This window comes from Doryrhamphus excisus, linkage group LG9 (genome assembly GCF_037039965.1).
Source record: "Doryrhamphus excisus strain RoL-2023G ecotype Guam linkage group LG9, RoL_Dexc_Guam_v1.1, whole genome shotgun sequence".
In the NCBI taxonomy this organism is placed as follows: domain Eukaryota; kingdom Metazoa; phylum Chordata; class Actinopteri; order Syngnathiformes; family Syngnathidae; genus Doryrhamphus; species Doryrhamphus excisus.
In genome coordinates this window covers 19,024,072-19,041,604 of record NC_136365.1, presented here as the reverse complement: position 1 = coordinate 19,041,604, position 17,533 = coordinate 19,024,072, and the positions used below count along the sequence as shown (strand labels likewise).

General features: G+C 45.5%; 1 protein-coding gene across 2 annotated transcripts in view; it reads left to right on the top strand.

The window, feature by feature from the left end:
• Window positions 1–17,533, top strand: part of grin2ab (glutamate receptor, ionotropic, N-methyl D-aspartate 2A, b) — a 127,435-nt gene that overhangs the window by 103,390 nt on the left and 6,512 nt on the right. For both annotated transcript variants that reach the window (XM_058086876.2, XM_058086867.2), the window contains 8 exons: window positions 2,405–2,573; window positions 6,608–6,761; window positions 7,726–7,851; window positions 9,921–10,150; window positions 10,466–10,626; window positions 14,219–14,406; window positions 14,604–14,842; window positions 15,589–15,772. In XM_058086876.2, coding sequence (XP_057942859.2) covers window positions 2,405–2,573; window positions 6,608–6,761; window positions 7,726–7,851; window positions 9,921–10,150; window positions 10,466–10,626; window positions 14,219–14,406; window positions 14,604–14,842; window positions 15,589–15,772 — 1,451 coding nt within the window. The remainder of the gene's footprint in view (window positions 1–2,404; window positions 2,574–6,607; window positions 6,762–7,725; window positions 7,852–9,920; window positions 10,151–10,465; window positions 10,627–14,218; window positions 14,407–14,603; window positions 14,843–15,588; window positions 15,773–17,533) is intronic.

Genomic DNA, 17,533 nt, shown 5'->3' with positions numbered 1-17,533 from the left:
GTCTAGTGTCTGAATTCATTCATTCATTCATTTTCTACCGCTTATCCTCACGAGGGTCACGGGGGTGCTGGAGCCTATCCCAGCTGTCTTCGGGCGAGAGGCGGGGTACACCCTGGACTGGTGGCCAGCCAATCACAGGGCACATATAGACAAACAACCATTCACACTCACATTCATACCTATGGACAATTTGGAGTCGCTAATTAACGTAGCATGTTTTTGGTATGTGGGAGGAAACCGGAGTACCCGGAAAAAACACACGCATGCACGGGGAGAACATGCAAACTGATGGGATTGAACTCGGGTCTCCTAGCTGTGAGGTCTGCGCTAACCACTCCGTGCAGCCCCACCTTCTAAATGTGCTTAGAGCCCACGGGGAGAACATGCAAACGCCACACAGAGGTGGAATTGAACTCGGGTCTCCTAGCTGTGAGGTCAGTGCGCTAACCACTTGCAGGCCGTGCAGCCCTCTTGCCCTCTTCTGAATATTTGTTATCTCGCTGTCGATGCACCACATAAGCTCTCAGTGAGCTCTTTATGCCCCATTTGTGTGTGTGTGTGTGTGTGTGTGTTCAGCACACAATACACAATAACTGCAATATTGTATGTTATGCTACAAAATAAAAGTTAGACAAAACAAGTGTCCTAATCAACAGCGCATTCCAGGTTTATTATTATTATTATTATTATGGTTATAGTTGCACATTACTTACAGACACAATGTCTCCAAGGCAGAAAATATGCTATTATCCAGTGAAAATGACTCAACAATTGATCAATCATCGTTAGCGTACACAAGTGCTGCTGGCACAGGGGGAGTAGCGGTTCACTGAGGTAAAAGATGCCAACATTGTAAATTAGAGCATGACTGAGGAAGCCGTAGGTATGTCGGAGTATGTCTCCTCCCCACTTGAACCCAGAACTGTACCCAGAAAGTGGCTTTGACGCTGGATCATCTTGTTTGAACCCCTGGTCCAAACCCTGGCGTAAAGAAAGTATCAAACTTTTGCAGTGTCGCCGCGTCCTTGTTTGTGTACTTGTTGTGAGTGTGTGTTTGTGTTGATATACAAGTGTGACATGAACAGACAGATGCACACGCACCTCAGGGAATGCGCCTCTGTGAGTGTTTACATAGTGACACAAGGACACGGAGGCCTCAGCTGCCAAGGTCTAACGTATACATGATGTGTGCACGGACACACCTGAGACACACACACTCATCTATTGCCGACATTTCTCTCATGTGAATGCCTCTGTGAACTTCCTGGTCTCTGCCTGCATGGTAGTTAAGAGTTGGGGGGGGAGTCATTTAGGGTTACAGAGTGTTTTTTACCGGCGGTTGAGTGGTTAGCGCACAGACCTCACAGCTAGGAGACCAGGGTTCAATTCCACCCTCGGCGATCTCTGTGTGGAGTTTGCATGCTCCACGTGCATGTGTGGGTTTTCTCCGGGTACTTCGGTTTCCTCACACATTCCCACAAATAAAATACATAAATATGTATAAATACATATTCATGTATTTTATCTAGTTATGTCTACTAGTGTATACACTAGGTGACTATATGGGTGTTATTTCATGTCTAGAGGCCTCTAATCATTTTAAAAAGCACATTAAGAAGGCGGGGCTGCACGGTGGTTGAGTGGTTAGCGCGCAGACCTCACAGCTAGGAGACCCGAGTTCAATCCCATCAGTTTGCATGTTCTCCGGTAATCCGGTTTCCTCCCACATTCCAAAAACATGCTAGGTTAATTGGTGACTCCAAATTGTCCATAAGGTATGAATGTGAGTGTGAATGGTTGTTTGTCTATATGTGGCCTGTGATTGGCTGACGACCAGTCCGGGGTGTGCCCCGCCTCTCGCCCGGGGACAGATGGGATGGGCTAGCCACACCCATTGGAGCATCTTGGAACAGAGACCTGATAGGTCAGGTACACAGAAAAGACACTACTCCAAATATTCCCTCTGCTGTGGGGGTACAGAGGTGTGTGCCCCCCCCCCCCCCCCCCCCCCCCCGGAGGAGGAGGAAGAAGAAGCGATCAGAAGCAGGCTATGAAGGACAGCTGATATTTAAATCATGTGGGTTGGTTGTTCTGCAGAGGCCGACTCTATTTAAAGACCAGCGGCATCTGCTCTGTACCTCTGTGTTTTCATCTGGTCTGGTTTGCTGGCACTCTGAGGAACACCACACACACACACACACACACACACACACACACACACATGTCACACTGCCTTTCAGTGCTATTCCTGATCGTAATTCCTCGTTCACACTTTGATGGACGCTCCAGATGTGGAGCAATCCTGCTGTTGCTTCAACTGGCCCACATCAGCATCATCATGTCCGCCCACGTTAAACACGACTAACTCTGTGTGTGTGTGTGTGTGTGTGTGTGTGTGTTGCAGCAACAGCACGTCGGGAGGTTCCTACATCAAGCAATGCTGCAAAGGCTTCTGCATTGACATCCTGAAGAAGATCGCCAGGAACGTCAAGTTCACCTATGACCTCTACCTGGTGACCAACGGCAAACACGGCAAGAAGATCAACAACGTTTGGAACGGCATGGTGGGAGAGGTACACGCTCCTCGCACACCTCAGTCACCCCGACATCTGCTTCATGCATGACATGTCTTCTCCTGAGGGGGGGGGGGGCGAAATGAAAGTTGCATTTATGTATTTATGTGTTTTTTTTTCCAGCAGCTCCTTTAATAATTAAACATTAATTACCATATTTCACTAATAAGGTATACATAAACAGAAATAAATTATATTATTCTTGGCCTAAATGAAGTATTTGCAAGAATGTAAAATGGCTGAAGGATCTAACCAGATGGACCAAAATACAAATCCAAGGCAGAAGAAGCATTCGAATTGTGAATTAGTATTATATTCTACATTGACCACTAGGTGGCAGGCACGAGACTCGTCACTAAGAATACACTTACTGTGACTGAGACTCAAGCAGGAGTTTTATTGGCATCTTCATTCATTCATTCATTTTCTACTGCTTATCCTCACGAGGGTCACGGGGAGTGCTGGAGCCTATCCCAGCTGTCTTCGGGCGAGAGGCGGGAAACACCCTGGACTGGTGGCCAGCCAATCATAGGACACATATAGACAAACAACCATTCACACTCACATTCTTACCTAATTTAGAGTCGCCAATTAACCTAGCATGTTTTTGGAATGTGGGAGGACCTACGCATGCACGGGGAGAACATGCAAACTCCACAAAGAGATGGCCGAGGGTGGAATTGAACCCTGGTGTCATAGCTGTGAGGTCTGTGCGCTAACCACTCGACCGCCGTGCAGCTATTGGCATCTTATTGACTCTTATTATAATGTGAGTGTAAAGCCATTTAAAACAGAAAGGAAGTACATTGTCCAGAAAACGATGGTAGAGCAGCTGGGATAGGCTCCAGCACCCCGCCACGACCCTCGTGAGGATAAGCAGTAGAAAATGAATGAATGAATGTCTTATTTTCCGGCTGGAGGCCTCACAGCTAGGAGACCCAAGTTCAATTCCACTCTCGGCTATCTCTGTGTGGAGTTTGCATGTTCTCCCCGTGCATGCGTGGGTTTTCTCCGGGTACTCCGGTTTCCTCCCACATTCCAAAAAACATGCTAGGTTAATTAGCGACTCCAAATTGTCCATAGGTATGAATGTGAGTGTGAATGGTTGTTTGTCTATATGTGCCCTGTGATTGGCTGGCCACCAGCCCAGGGTGTACCCCGCCTCTCGCCCGAAGACAGCTGGGATAGGCTCCAGCACCCCCTGCGACCCTCGTGAGGATAAGCAGTAGAAAATGAATGAATTATACTGGGTAATACAAATGTCAAGTTAACTATAGGGGTGTTATTTCATGTCTAAAGGGCTCTAAAGTTAAAAACTGCATTCAGAAGATTGTAAACAAATATTTTGTGCCATAACTACAAAAATATTGCATTTATTAATATTGAGTCCTACTTTGGTAAAATTGGCTTTTGGTGTTGGGGTCTGGAAACAACAAACTACGATAAACAAGATTATTTCAGGTCACATCACGAAATTGCAATATTTATGTGTTTCGTGTTTACTTGTTTCACTTTCCATCATCAGCAAAGCAGCAGGATCTGAATGCATTTTCCGAAGTTTTGTAAATCTGGTACTTTGTGACTACGCAACGCAACTGAATGACAAATCAAGCCAATTCCTTGTGTCGATATTGGCAGAGGTCCTCACAAAGTACCTACAGTGTACTACGCGGTCCAATCAGTCCATGAATGATTGTGTATTTCCTGTGAAATCCAGCCAACAACCAACCTCTACTGGCCCAGTCTAATTGGAAAATGAAATATATCACAATGTGATTATGCATTGAAATGAATATCTTTGTCCTTGTTATTCTGGGTCGGTCCAACCCACAGACTTGCCAAGTCGATAAATGTATTTCATATTTCAGTATGTTAAATGGATCCCTCTACAATTAATGGCTTCCCCCTTGGCCCGCGATACACTCCTTGGCCTGGGTTTTTGAAAAAGCAGCCAATTTTTTTTTTGAGTAATGCAAGTCGTGGAACATCAGCTTGAATCTACTGGACGGTTTAATGAAACCTTCAGGATCACTGCCATGTTTGTCTGATGCTAAAAAACCTACTAGTCGTTTGAACCGCGTCATTTCTGATGATTTTACTACCCCCCCCCTCCCCCCCAACAATAAACACATTGATTCCGTGCTGTCACACCAAGACAAGCATCCATGCTGACATGAGCTAGCAGCCTTTGGACACGCCACGAGGATCAGATGGCGCCTTACTCGCGCATTTCATCTCTTGTAAAGCTGCACGTGTCACAACGTATACATGCACACGCCACCGCAAAGACGACAGCTGCGTTTTTCTTTGCTGTGACGTCCGTCTGAAAATACCCCCAAACGATGGCTGACATTCTTTGTGATATTTCACTTCCCTGGACTGCATCTTTCTCCTTCTTCTAGCAGGTGTTAGCGTGTCATGCTAACCACCAGGGGCGTGAGTCACAGCCTAAGTAGAAATACCAGATGCCCACAGCATTTTGCCATTGATCAGGACGGTGTAACAGTGGAGTTCAAAAAGTAAAAGTAAGGATGGAGCTGTGTGTCATCCACATGATAATGAAAAAAGTGGATCTAAAACAGAGCCCTGGGAACACCAGGTGTCACAATGGCATAGATAGACTGGTGTAATGCTACCGTATCGCAGTGGATAATGACACTCTGGGTGGTAACAGACTTCACCAGTATAAGTAGGTGTCCTTATTTATAAATGTCATATTTTTGTATGTTTAATCCTGTAAATATTAATTCATTCATTCATTCAATTTCTACCGCTTATCCTTACAAGGGTGGCGGTTGTGCTGGAGCCTATCCCAGCTGTCTTCAAGCGAGAGGCGGTTTACACCCTGGACTGGTGCCCAGCCAATCACAGGGCACATATAGACAAACAACCATTCACACTCACATTCATACCTATGGACAATTTGGAGTCGCCAATTAACCTAGCATGTTTTTGGAATGTTGGAGGAAACTGGAGTACCCGGAGAAAACCCACACATGCACAGGGAGAACGTGCAAACTCCACACAGAGATGCCTGAGGGTGGTGAAATACAAAATAAGAAGCCAAAAAGTTACCACTTCCACACAAAATAGGAGGAGAACTCATTCATTCATTCATTTTCTACCGCTTATCCTCACGAGGGTCGCAGGGGTGCTGGAGCCTATCCCAGCTGTCTGCGGGCGAGAGGCGGGGTACACCCTGGACTGGTAGCCAGCCAATCACAGAGCACATATAGACAAACAACCATTCACACTCACATTCATACCTATGGACAATTTGGAGTCGCCAATTAACCTAGCATGTTTTTGGAATGTGGGAGGAAACCGGAGTACCCGGAGAAAACCCACACATGCACGGGGAGAACATGCAAACTCCACACAGAGATGGCCGAGGGTGGTGAAAGACAAAATAAGAAGCCAAAAAGTTACCACTTCCACACAAAATAGGAGGAGAACTCATTCATTCATTCATTTTCTACCGCTTATCCTCACGAGGGTCGCAGGGGTGCTGGAGCCTATCCCAGCTGTCTGCAAGCAAGAGGCGGGGTATACCCTGGACTGGTCGCCAGCCAATCACAGGGCACATATAGACAAACAACCATTCACACTCATTCATACCTATGGACAATTTGGAGTCGCCAATTAACCTAGCATGTTTTTGGAATGTGGGAGGAAACCGGAGTACCCGGAGAAAACCCACGCATGCACAGGGAGAACATGCAAACTGATGGGATTGAACTCGGGTCTCCTAGCTGTGAGGTCGGCGCGCTAACCACTCGAACACCGTGCAGCCCCGCCTTCTAAATGTGCTTTTTAAAATGATTAGAGCCCTCTAGACATGAAATAACACCCATATAGTCACCGACTGTATACACTAGTAGACATAAGTAGATAAAATAAGACATAAGTAAGACATAAATAAGACATAAATAAGACGTAAATAAGACGACTACATTTCTCTTTCCAAAAATCACTGCTTCATGGACACTATGATCGATGTTTTGACTGACCACACCCCCTCTCTGTCCACACAGGTGGTGTATAAGAAAGCCGCCATGGCGGTCGGCTCGTTGACCATCAATGAGGAGAGGTCGGAGGTCATCGACTTCTCCGTGCCCTTTGTGGAGACGGGCATCAGCGTGATGGTGTCGCGTAGCAACGGCACCGTCTCTCCCTCTGCATTCCTCGGTAAGAAAAAAATCTTCCTTTGTTCTCCCCAGCCCGCCCTTTTTTTTTTTTTTTTCGTCACGTTTGTCTGGTCCCACGCCAGCCGGCCATGGCGGAGGAGTGACGGTTTTTGCCGAGGCGCACGTTGGCATAATCTTGCTCATAAAGTGGAATATTTTATTCAGGCGCGGTACGACGGCCAAGTTCTGCCGCTCGCTCGACTATATCTGGGCCTCCACATCCCCAATGCATGAATATGTGCGGCGGGGGTAAGGGTGGGGGGGGGCAACGGAGCGTGCCAACTGGTTTTTGGGAACGACAGCTCAGACAAAACACTCCTGACACGCCCCCCCTCCGTCCTCCTACCGCCGCCACGGCTGCTCTTCTCATGTCTTGTGGATGGGCAGGGGGTCGGTTTGGGTAATGCGTGTGTTGGTCCCGACGCATCAATGTGTTCGATGCCACACTAATGTATTTTATGTGCTGGAACTGGGGGTCAATGCTGTGTGTGTGTGGGCGTTTGCAGACCAGGGTATCAGTGACAGTTCAGTGTCTCTGGCGCTCATATTAGAGGCACCTCAGCGCACAATCTCTCAGGGTGGGCTAACCCTGGCCGTCACATACTTAACACACATGGACTGAGCATGCACACGCACACACAACACACACACACACACACACACTTTGTCTGGCTACCCTGATGCTCGTATACACACTCATACATGCCCACTGGAGTGCACATCAGATCTCTCTAGTTTCTTTCCAGAATCCCCCCCCACCCTGCCCCTAATACACACACACACACACACACACACACACACACACACCATCTCTGCTCCAGTGGAGTAATAAGAAATATGGAAATGTGCTCCGTCAAAACTACTGTGACTAACTCTCCTTTCCCTCCTCCTTTCCTCCTCACTCCCTCTCCTCTTCTTCATCATAACCACACCCCCCCCCCCCCCCCGCCCCCCCACCTCGAAAGAGCCCTTCAGCGCCTCTGTTTGGGTGATGATGTTTGTGATGCTGCTCATCGTCACGGCCATCGCTGTCTTCCTTTTTGAGTTTGTCTCTCCGCTGGGCTTCAACCGCAACTTGGCCCAAGGCAAAGGTATCCACACACACACACACATACACACACGCGTAAACAACACACACACACACACACACACACACACACACACACACACAGGAGCGGCAAAGCATGCCCCTGGAGGCAAAGGAATTGAGCTATTATTACACTGACTTTTGGCAAGTTAGTGATGCTAATACTCTCCCAAAGCATCGACACGATGCTGAGACAAGCTCAGAGTCAATTAGACGTTTCTATTTTTAGCCTAATTTGATTTAATGGAGCCTTCCTCGCAAGTTTGCCTCCTCCCCTTTTATTTCTTTATTCACAGGCATTGGGAGAGATCAGAGTTCTGGTCTTGGTAGTAAACACGAGCTGTGTCACAATAATTAAAATATGTCATCATTTCTAAAATACATATGAAGGGAATTTCCATATCATTTATTTTGTACAGCTTATCCCTACAAGGGTGGCAGGGGTGCTGGAGCCTATCCCAGCTGTCTTTGAGCGACAGGCGGGGTACACGCTGGGACTGGTGGCCAGCCAATCACAGGGCACATTTAGACAAACAACCATTCACACTCACATACATACCTATGGACAATTTGGAGTGGGGGTGTGCACCAGGTAGCCCCTCCCCCCAGGACCATGTGAGGCACAGTTTGATATGGTACCAATAACCATATCAATAATCTACTTTTATAGGTTTAGAAGTACTGTAAGTATAGTTTGTGCACACCTGAGGGTAACAAAGTAAAAAGCAGGAACAATAACACAAAATGTGCTACATAACACATAACATATTCATGAAATCCGAGCCACTTGCTTTTGCACAATTTGCACTTGGCGGAGTAATAAAATATTTCAATATGTCACAAAATGTTAAAATGAGGATTTCCCAACTATTTCTTCTAGAAATAAAAACATTCCACTGTCACAGCAAGCGTCTTCCTCTTCAATCCCCCAAAAAGACAGCAGCCACTGTTGTTGTACTTGGCCATCAATTATTCACTTTAAAGTATGTTCTCCCTAAAATGGAAGTTTTTTTTTCATCACCACCGCGTCCAAAGTGCTTGTTCATCTCTTTGATGCAGCCTTTTGCAAACTTTGCTTTAGCTCAGAACCCAAAAATAAATATTTGCTTTCTTTGCTGGAAGCCAAAAATATTCCTTTATTGCCACAGCACTGACATGTGTACTTCTTGTAAGATCTTGCTAAAGAACGGAACCCGTCTGCCCGCCGATGAACGTCGCTCGGACTCCCAACTTCACCTACATGCAGAAGTCTGGTTACTGTTGTAAATAGCTAAAATAGCTAGCAACACAAGGAAGTAGCAAGTGCCAAGCACGGTCATAGTCGCATCTGGGACTGCACGAGTGCTACCAGCACCTGAGAGAAGCACTTAATGTTCTGTGTTCGTAGACCTTAGCAACTTCAATTGTCTCTTTGGCGGGATAATTGTGTCTTGTCTAGAGTCAAGTAGGGTAGTGGTAGCGTGCATGAGTGCTGCCGGCACTGGGGAAGCTGCGGTTCACTGAGGAGAAAGCTGAATTCCAATTGAGTAGCAAGATAATTGTGATTTGCCTACAGTCAAGTATGGTGGTGGTAGCGTGCACGAGTGCTACCGGCACTTGGGAAGCTGCGGTTCACTGAGGAGAAAGCTGAATTCCAATTGAGTAGCAAGATAATTGTGTCTTGCCTACAGTTAAGCATGGCGGTAGTGACATCTGAGACTGCACGAGTGCTGCCAGCACTTGGGAAGCTGCGGTCCACTGAGGAGAAAGCTGAATTCCAATTGAGTAGCAAGATAATTGTGTCTTGCGTACAATTAAGCATGGCGGTAGTGACGTCTGAGACTGCACGAGTGCTGCCGGCACTAGGGAAGCTGCGATTCACTGAGGAGAAAGCTGAATTCCAATTGAGTAGCAAGATAATTGTGTCTTGACTACAGTTAAGCATGGCAGTAGTGATGTCTGAGACTGCACGAGTGCTGCCGGCACCGGGCAGATGCTCATTAAATACACTTTGTTCTTATGTCTTGGCAACTGAAGTTGTCGACTGCAACAAAACTTGTGATATTTGTGTTCCTTTGGCTTCTTCTACCTCAGATCCTCATGGTCCATCATTCACCATCGGTAAGGCCATCTGGCTGCTGTGGGGTCTGGTGTTCAACAACTCAGTCCCGGTCCAGAACCCAAAGGGCACCACCAGTAAGTTCATCGTGTCGGTGTGGGCCTTCTTCGCTGTCATCTTCTTGGCCTCGTACACCGCCAACCTGGCCGCCTTCATGATCCAGGAGGAGTTTGTGGACCAGGTCACTGGGCTCTCCGACAAGAAGGTGACAACACACGCAGTTTGGGGTTATCTTGTCTCCCTCTAGGGGTGCAAGCCTCTGGTCGTCACTGTCACTATGCTTATACTGGCAGCTTAGCGGAGCCACACACACACACACACACACACACACACACACACTCCTGACATTGCTGAGCTCGGCCGTGTCAGCAGAACCTCAGCCCGGCCTCACGCTAGACTGGCCTCACAATGATGATGATGACTGATGAGTCCAGCGCTCAGCGTCTCGCCTTCTGCCCTCTCCTCTGTCTCTTCTCGTCACTCCGGTCCTCACCTCGTCTCCTCTCTTGTCCACCTCCAGTTCCAGAGTCCTTACTCCTATTCCCCGCCCTTCCGTTTTGGGACGGTTCCCAACGGCAGCACGGAGCGCAACATCCGCAAGAACTACCCGGACATGCACCAGTACATGACCAAGTACCATCAGAACGGCGTGCAGGACGCGCTGGTCAGCCTCAAGAGCGGGTAAGACCAGCATGGATGCACGCTTTGTAGCAGGGAGTAGTCTAGGTCCTGGACCTGGTTCCTGGTGGGCCCGGCACCTGCTTGCTGGGAAGTCTTCTGTCCTTTTAACTCACATTTAACACATAACACACATGATATCAAATCAATAACGATGGATGGATGGATGGATGGATGGATGGATGGATGGATGGATGGATGGATGGATGGATGGATGGATGGATGGATGGATGGATGGATGGATGGATGGATGGATGGATGGATGGATGGATGGATGGATGGATAGATGGATCCATTGACTCACCTTTATGGTGGTCCACAATGGTGAATGGATGGATGGATGGATGGATCCATCCATTAACTCACCATTATGGTGGTCCACAATGGTTGATGGATGGATGGATGGATGGATCCATTGGCTCACCATTATGGTGGTCCACAATGGTTGATGGATGGATGGATGGATGGATGGATGGATGGATGGATGGATGGATGAATGGATGGATGGATCCATCCATTAACTCACCATTATGGCGGTCCACAATGGTTGATGGATGGATGGATGGATGGATGGATGGATGGATGGATGGATGGATGGATGGATAGACGGGTCCATTGACTCACCATATGGTGGTCCACAATGGTGAATGGATGGATGGATGGATGGGTGGATGGATGGATGGATGGATGGATGGATGGATAGACGGGTCCATTGACTCACCATATGGTGGTCCACAATGGTGAATGGATGGATGGATGGATGGATGGGTGGATGGATCCATCCATTAACTCACCATTATGGGGTGGTCCACAATGGTTGATGGATGGATGGATGGATGGATGAATGGATGGATGGATCCATCCATTAACTCACCATTATGGTGGTCCACAATGGTTGATGGATGGATGGATGGATGAATGGATGGATGGATGGATGGATGGATGGATGGATGGATGGATGGATCCATCCATTAACTCACCATTATGGCGGTCCACAATGGTTGATGGATGGATGGATGGATGGACGGATGGATGGATGGATGGATGGATAGACGGGTCCATTGACTCACCATTATGGTGATCCACAATGGTGAATGGATGGATGGATGGATGGGTGGATGGATCCATCCATTAACTCACCATTATGGGGTGGCCCACATTGGTTGATGGATGGATGGATGGATCCATCCATTAACTCACCATTATGGTGGTCCACAAAGGTTGATGGATGGATGGATGGATGGATAGACGGGTCCATTGACTCACCATTATGGTGGTCCACAATGGTTGATGGATGGATGGATGGATCCATCCATTAACTCACCATTATGGTGGTCCACAAAGGTTGATGGATGGATGGATGAATGGATGGATGGATGGATACATTATTCATCTCCATAACAGAAATTCACAATATTGGGGCCAATATTGGCATAGAAATATGTTTGATTGATGATTTCTGCAGTAATTTCTACAACTTCTGGAAAATCTGAAAATACATGTCCCAAAAATTTTAGCAAAGTAAAAAAATGCTGAAATATTATAATAAAAAATAATCCTAATACATCTTCAGCCCCAATTGTTATCTTCATTGAGCAAAGCACCAGCGGAGGAATACGTCCAGTACAAGGAGAACAATATGAGCTATGCTGGGATGGATGAATGCTTTGCAGCCACATTTGGCCGAGAGTCAGCTTGAGAAACTCAAGAATAGAACGTATCTCAGTGACCATACATCAAGCTGCTGTTTGTGCTGAGCTGGTCTCTATCAGGCCCGCACAGGGCTGCTTCAGTCTCACACACACACACACACACACACACACACACACACACACTCACTTTGAATTCATCCTGTCGCCTCAGAATAATGACAACAACCTGCGAACAAAGACATCCTCGTGCAAACGTGAGAATGTGATTTGTAGCCGAGAGCGAAATCCAGAGGAATCTTCTCGACGGGATTAGTTGGTGGATCTCATCTTTTCACGACTTGTCTTTAAACGCCAAACTGAAATTGCCAAATGAATCAGATGGTGATTATTAGAACTTGGCTTCATTTGTTTATGTTGTATCATTATTAGAGATAATTTCATCTTGTGATATTAAATTGCGTGGGACGATGAAAATGATAATTGCGCCGGCCTCCTCTTCTGTTGTCCTCGTCTCCCACCTCCAAACAGGTAGGCGAGGGTTCACTCTGTGCATTGCGCGGCATGAACAGAGTGAGCCCTTTTGTCAGTCATATAGTCTCGTTGGGTGGAGGCGGGGCCGCTAGCATACACACAGAATGCAGAAGAAGTACAAAATGAGTGGATTGAAATATATTTATACTCAATCTCGTGTCTGGTGACATCCCATAATTAGTCGCTGTTAAAATTAGCAGAGAGATATATCACCCATCATGCAATTTGGTGATCTTCTCATTTCATCATCAGTCTTTATCACTTTTTTGGGAATGTCAAAATATTGTAAATATTTTTTTACCAAATTGTGCTAATGATACAAAATGGATATACAGTGGAACCTCGGTTGACATCATTCCTTCCACAAGCTTCCAAAACGTACCGCAACCAAATTCATTTTTACCACCAGAAACATGCTAATTCCTTCCAGAAAGCCAAAAATCTTTTATGGTTTTCCATGTAGAAAACAATTGGAAATGACCATAAATGAACATTTAATTTTCCTTTTACCGTCATTGAAGACGTGATTCTTGCCATGAGTGGTGGTTGATCTCATTGCCAGATCGTGTCTTTGGGAACAAATTTAATTAAATGTAATTAAATTAAATTACGTGACAAAAATAAAATAAAAAAAATTAAATTAAAAAAATAAATACATAAAAAATAAAAATCTAAATAATATTATTAATAATAATTAAAATAAAAAATAATAATGATTTTTTTATAATAACAAATAAAAAATGAAAAACTTTAATTTTCCTTTTACCGTCATTGAAGACGTGATTTTTGCCATGAGTGGGGAACAAATTTAATTAAATTTAATTAAATAAAAAAAAAATAAAAAATAAATAAATAAAAAAATGAATAAATAATAAAAATCTTAAAATAAAAAATATTAATGAAAAACTTTAATTATATTAGGAAAGCAGGAAGTGAACAAATGTAACAGTTACTGATTGTAAAAGTACCAGATGGAGGGCTAGGATTTAATAAGCTTTGCTTCTTCCTACTCCTTTTGGACATGTGGAACGGTGAACTGATTATGTGATGCATTCAATTGTAATCTGATGCATGTTCAAATGAAATAAAAACCATTACATTACCATTTAAATTTTCAAAACAAACCAAAAAAAAACAGGGCGATGCTACCCGAGGTCCCACCACGGTACTTGAATATCACCCACCCAGCACTTGTAGCGGGTGGCTTCGTTTGCATTCATTTAGCACCACAATGAAGCGCTGATCGCTATTGCTATATCCTTGCTAGCTATCCTCCATTTTCCGTCCTAAAAAATGTAGACGTAAGAGTAATTCAACAACATGGCCACTAGGTGGGGCAACGGGAGTTACTTTCCTTCCCTTTTCTACTGGAATGCATGAGCAAACCCAGACCACGTATCCTCGTCTTACAGCAAACTGGATGCCTTCATCTACGATGCCGCCGTGCTCAACTACATGGCGGGCCGCGACGACGGCTGCAAGCTGGTCACCATCGGCAGCGGCTACATCTTCGCCACCACGGGATACGGCATCGCGCTGCAGAAAGGATCCTACTGGAAGCGTCTGGTGGACCTGGCCATCCTCGGCATCATCGGAGACGGTGAAGCCTCAAGCTGATTAGTGTTACCTTTAACCATCGGTCCCTGAACACACCATTTCATCATCATTACTTTTGTCTGTGTGTGTGTGTGTGTGTGTTTGTGAGTGAAGCACTTTCATGGTCGTGCACACACATTCCTTATCACTCCATCAATATCAGTACTTTTTCACCTCCTTAATCTTCTCCATCTCCTCCAGGTGAGATGGAGGAGCTGGAGGCCCAGTGGCTGACGGGGATCTGCCACAACGAGAAGAACGAGGTCATGTCCAGCCAGCTGGACGTTGACAACATGGCGGGCGTTTTCTACATGCTGGCCACCGCCATGGGCCTTTCCATTCTCACCTTCATCTCCGAGCACCTCTTCTACTGGCGTCTGCGCTACTGCTTCACCGGCGTCTGCTCGGGGCGACCGGGCCTCCTCTTCACCATCAGCAGGGTGAGTCCACACCAGCTTTTTTCCTGGTATGGCTTATGGTTTATTTGTTACATCACACACATGACGCTAGCATGTTTAAATGACAACGGTTTGTTTGATTTGACTCGTGCATAAACTCGTAATTGACTCGTAAATGAGAATTCTTTTAAGTGTGTGTGTGTGTGTGTGTGTGTGTGTGTTTGTGTAAAGGTGTGAGATTAACAATGAGAGATGGCCGTCGCTGACAGTCCAGCTGAGGCTCTGATGTATTTCCTGCTGTGGGCCGCAGGAAAAGACCACACTTTAAAAAACATAACAAATTATGGTCACATGACCGTGGGTGGGGTGCACCCACACACACACACACACACACACACACACATACAAATTCAGGCAAATGAGCCTGTTTCATTATTCATGTTTATGTGTGTGTGTGTGTGTGTAGCAGAGCTTTTATTCCAGACGAGCAGCATTTCACACATCAAGTGTTTTACAAAGAGGGTGCGATGTGTGTGTCTGCTCTCACACTGACACTCTGGAGGTTAAGTGGTTCCAGGAGGAACATCTCCTTGCACTCAAAGGCAGCACTGACATCATCACCCAAATTAAATCACCACAGATTACACAAACACACACACACACACATCAAAGAAGCAAAATGAGGTCAAAGTTTGCGGTTGATTTAGTCGGCGAGGACACACGACCGGCGCACCTTTTGGTCTCGTGTCTCGTGTCTCGTGTCTCATGCGGCTGTGGTCCTCCTCCAGGGCATCTGGAGCTGCATCCACGGCGTTCACATCGACATGAAGAAGAAGGCTCCCGAGTTGGACTTCAGTCCTCAGGCCAACATGCTGCACCTGCTCAAGTCCGCCAAGTCCATCGCCATGTCCTCGCCTAAACGCAACACGGTGCTGCTGCAGCCCAGCATCCTGGATGTGATGACTGGCAAAGGTGATGACGACGCACACACAGGAAATAGTCTCCTGGTCAGAATCTCAAGAGCTATTGAAATACAGTAAAGTCTCGTTATATCGATATTCTCGGGAGTCGGAAAAAATACTGATATAACCGGACTGTCGATATATCCGATCCTGCGCCGAACTGCATTAAAAGTGGGCAATAATACACTCAACATTGTTCTATAGTATAGAACAATGTCGAGCAGCTTAAATCAATCTTTGCTTAAGGATTTCAATACCAAAAAAGAACACGGCAAGCCGCCCCACATAGCTGGCAGGGGTTGAGCATGACCTGTGAACCAGGAAGTGCGGGAATCGGTGTGTGTGCTGCGCTCTGGTGGTGGAAGTGTGAAAAATAAAGTTGACTGGAAGCAGCCGTTCGCCGTGTTCTTTTTTGGTATTGAAATCCTTAAGCAAAGATTGATTTAAGCTGCTTTTGTATCGATATAAGCAGACCAAATTGGCTGGCGGGAGATGAAAAGGGCATCGTAGTAACCGGATTATCATAATAACCGGGTATCGTACTAACAGAACTAATTATATCATAAAAGACTAGAAATTTGCCTGGAAATGAAAATAGCATCGTAATAAGTAGTAATTCGTTTTAACCGATATCGATATAACGAGACTTTACTGTATTGCAAGAATGTCGATTTTGCAGGCTGGGTTGCCAGGTATTATCGTTCACAGTAGCCATGTTGTAGGTCACAATCTGATTGGCTTCTGGATGCCATGTTTTTGCATGAAACATGAAATCTCATCATGAACCAAACACAAACAGAAGTTTGATACCTAGCATAACATTAGCATGTTCCAGAGTCAAAGCCGATGTGTGTAAACATCTTGTTTTTGTTTTGCGCGACCTTTGCCACAGAGATAATAGCCAATTTTTCATGGATAACTAAGAACATTGAAAAATATTCCTATTTGAGAGGCTGAAATCAAACAGGAAGACACAAACTTTATCAACACTAGTTAGCTATGCGTGCTAACAGTACAGCAGAACAGCAACGTAACGCTAGGTTAGCCTCTTTGCTGAAGAAAAATCTAAATAATCAAGCATACACCCCCAACGTCTGACAGAAAGTCGGCAGAGCTTTATTTTAAGATGTGTAGTGAAGCCTGCTTGATGTCAACATAGTCTTTATTATTACACAAAATGTCAGAAATGGAAACACGGTCACGGATCCTCAACGTACGCCACAAGTTTTCAGTCCAGCGAGCTTTAAAGATTTTTACTAGCTTGTAAATGGTAATGGTAATGGTAATGGTAATGGTAATGATAATGGTAATGGTAATGGTAATGGTTTTATTTCATTTGAACATGCATCAGATTACAATTGAATGCATCACATAATCAGTTCACAGTTCCACATGTCCAAAAAGAGTAGGAAGAAGCAAAGCTTATTAAATCCTACCCCTCCATCTGGTACTTTTACAACCAGTAACTGTCACATTTGTTCACTTCCTGCTTTCCTAATATAGTTTGGAACATTTTAGGAAATATATACTTCTAAGGTTTATCAATACAAATCCAAGAACTGAAGTGCAAAAATTAATTCATTCATTTTCTACCGCTTATCCTCACGAGGGTTGCGGGGGGTGCTGGAGCCTATCCCAGTTGTCTTCGGGCAAGAGGCGGGGAACACCCTGGACTGGTGGCCAGCCAATCACAGGGCACATATAAACAAACAACCATTCACACTCACATTCATACCTATGGACAATTTGGAGTCGCTAATTAACCTAGCAT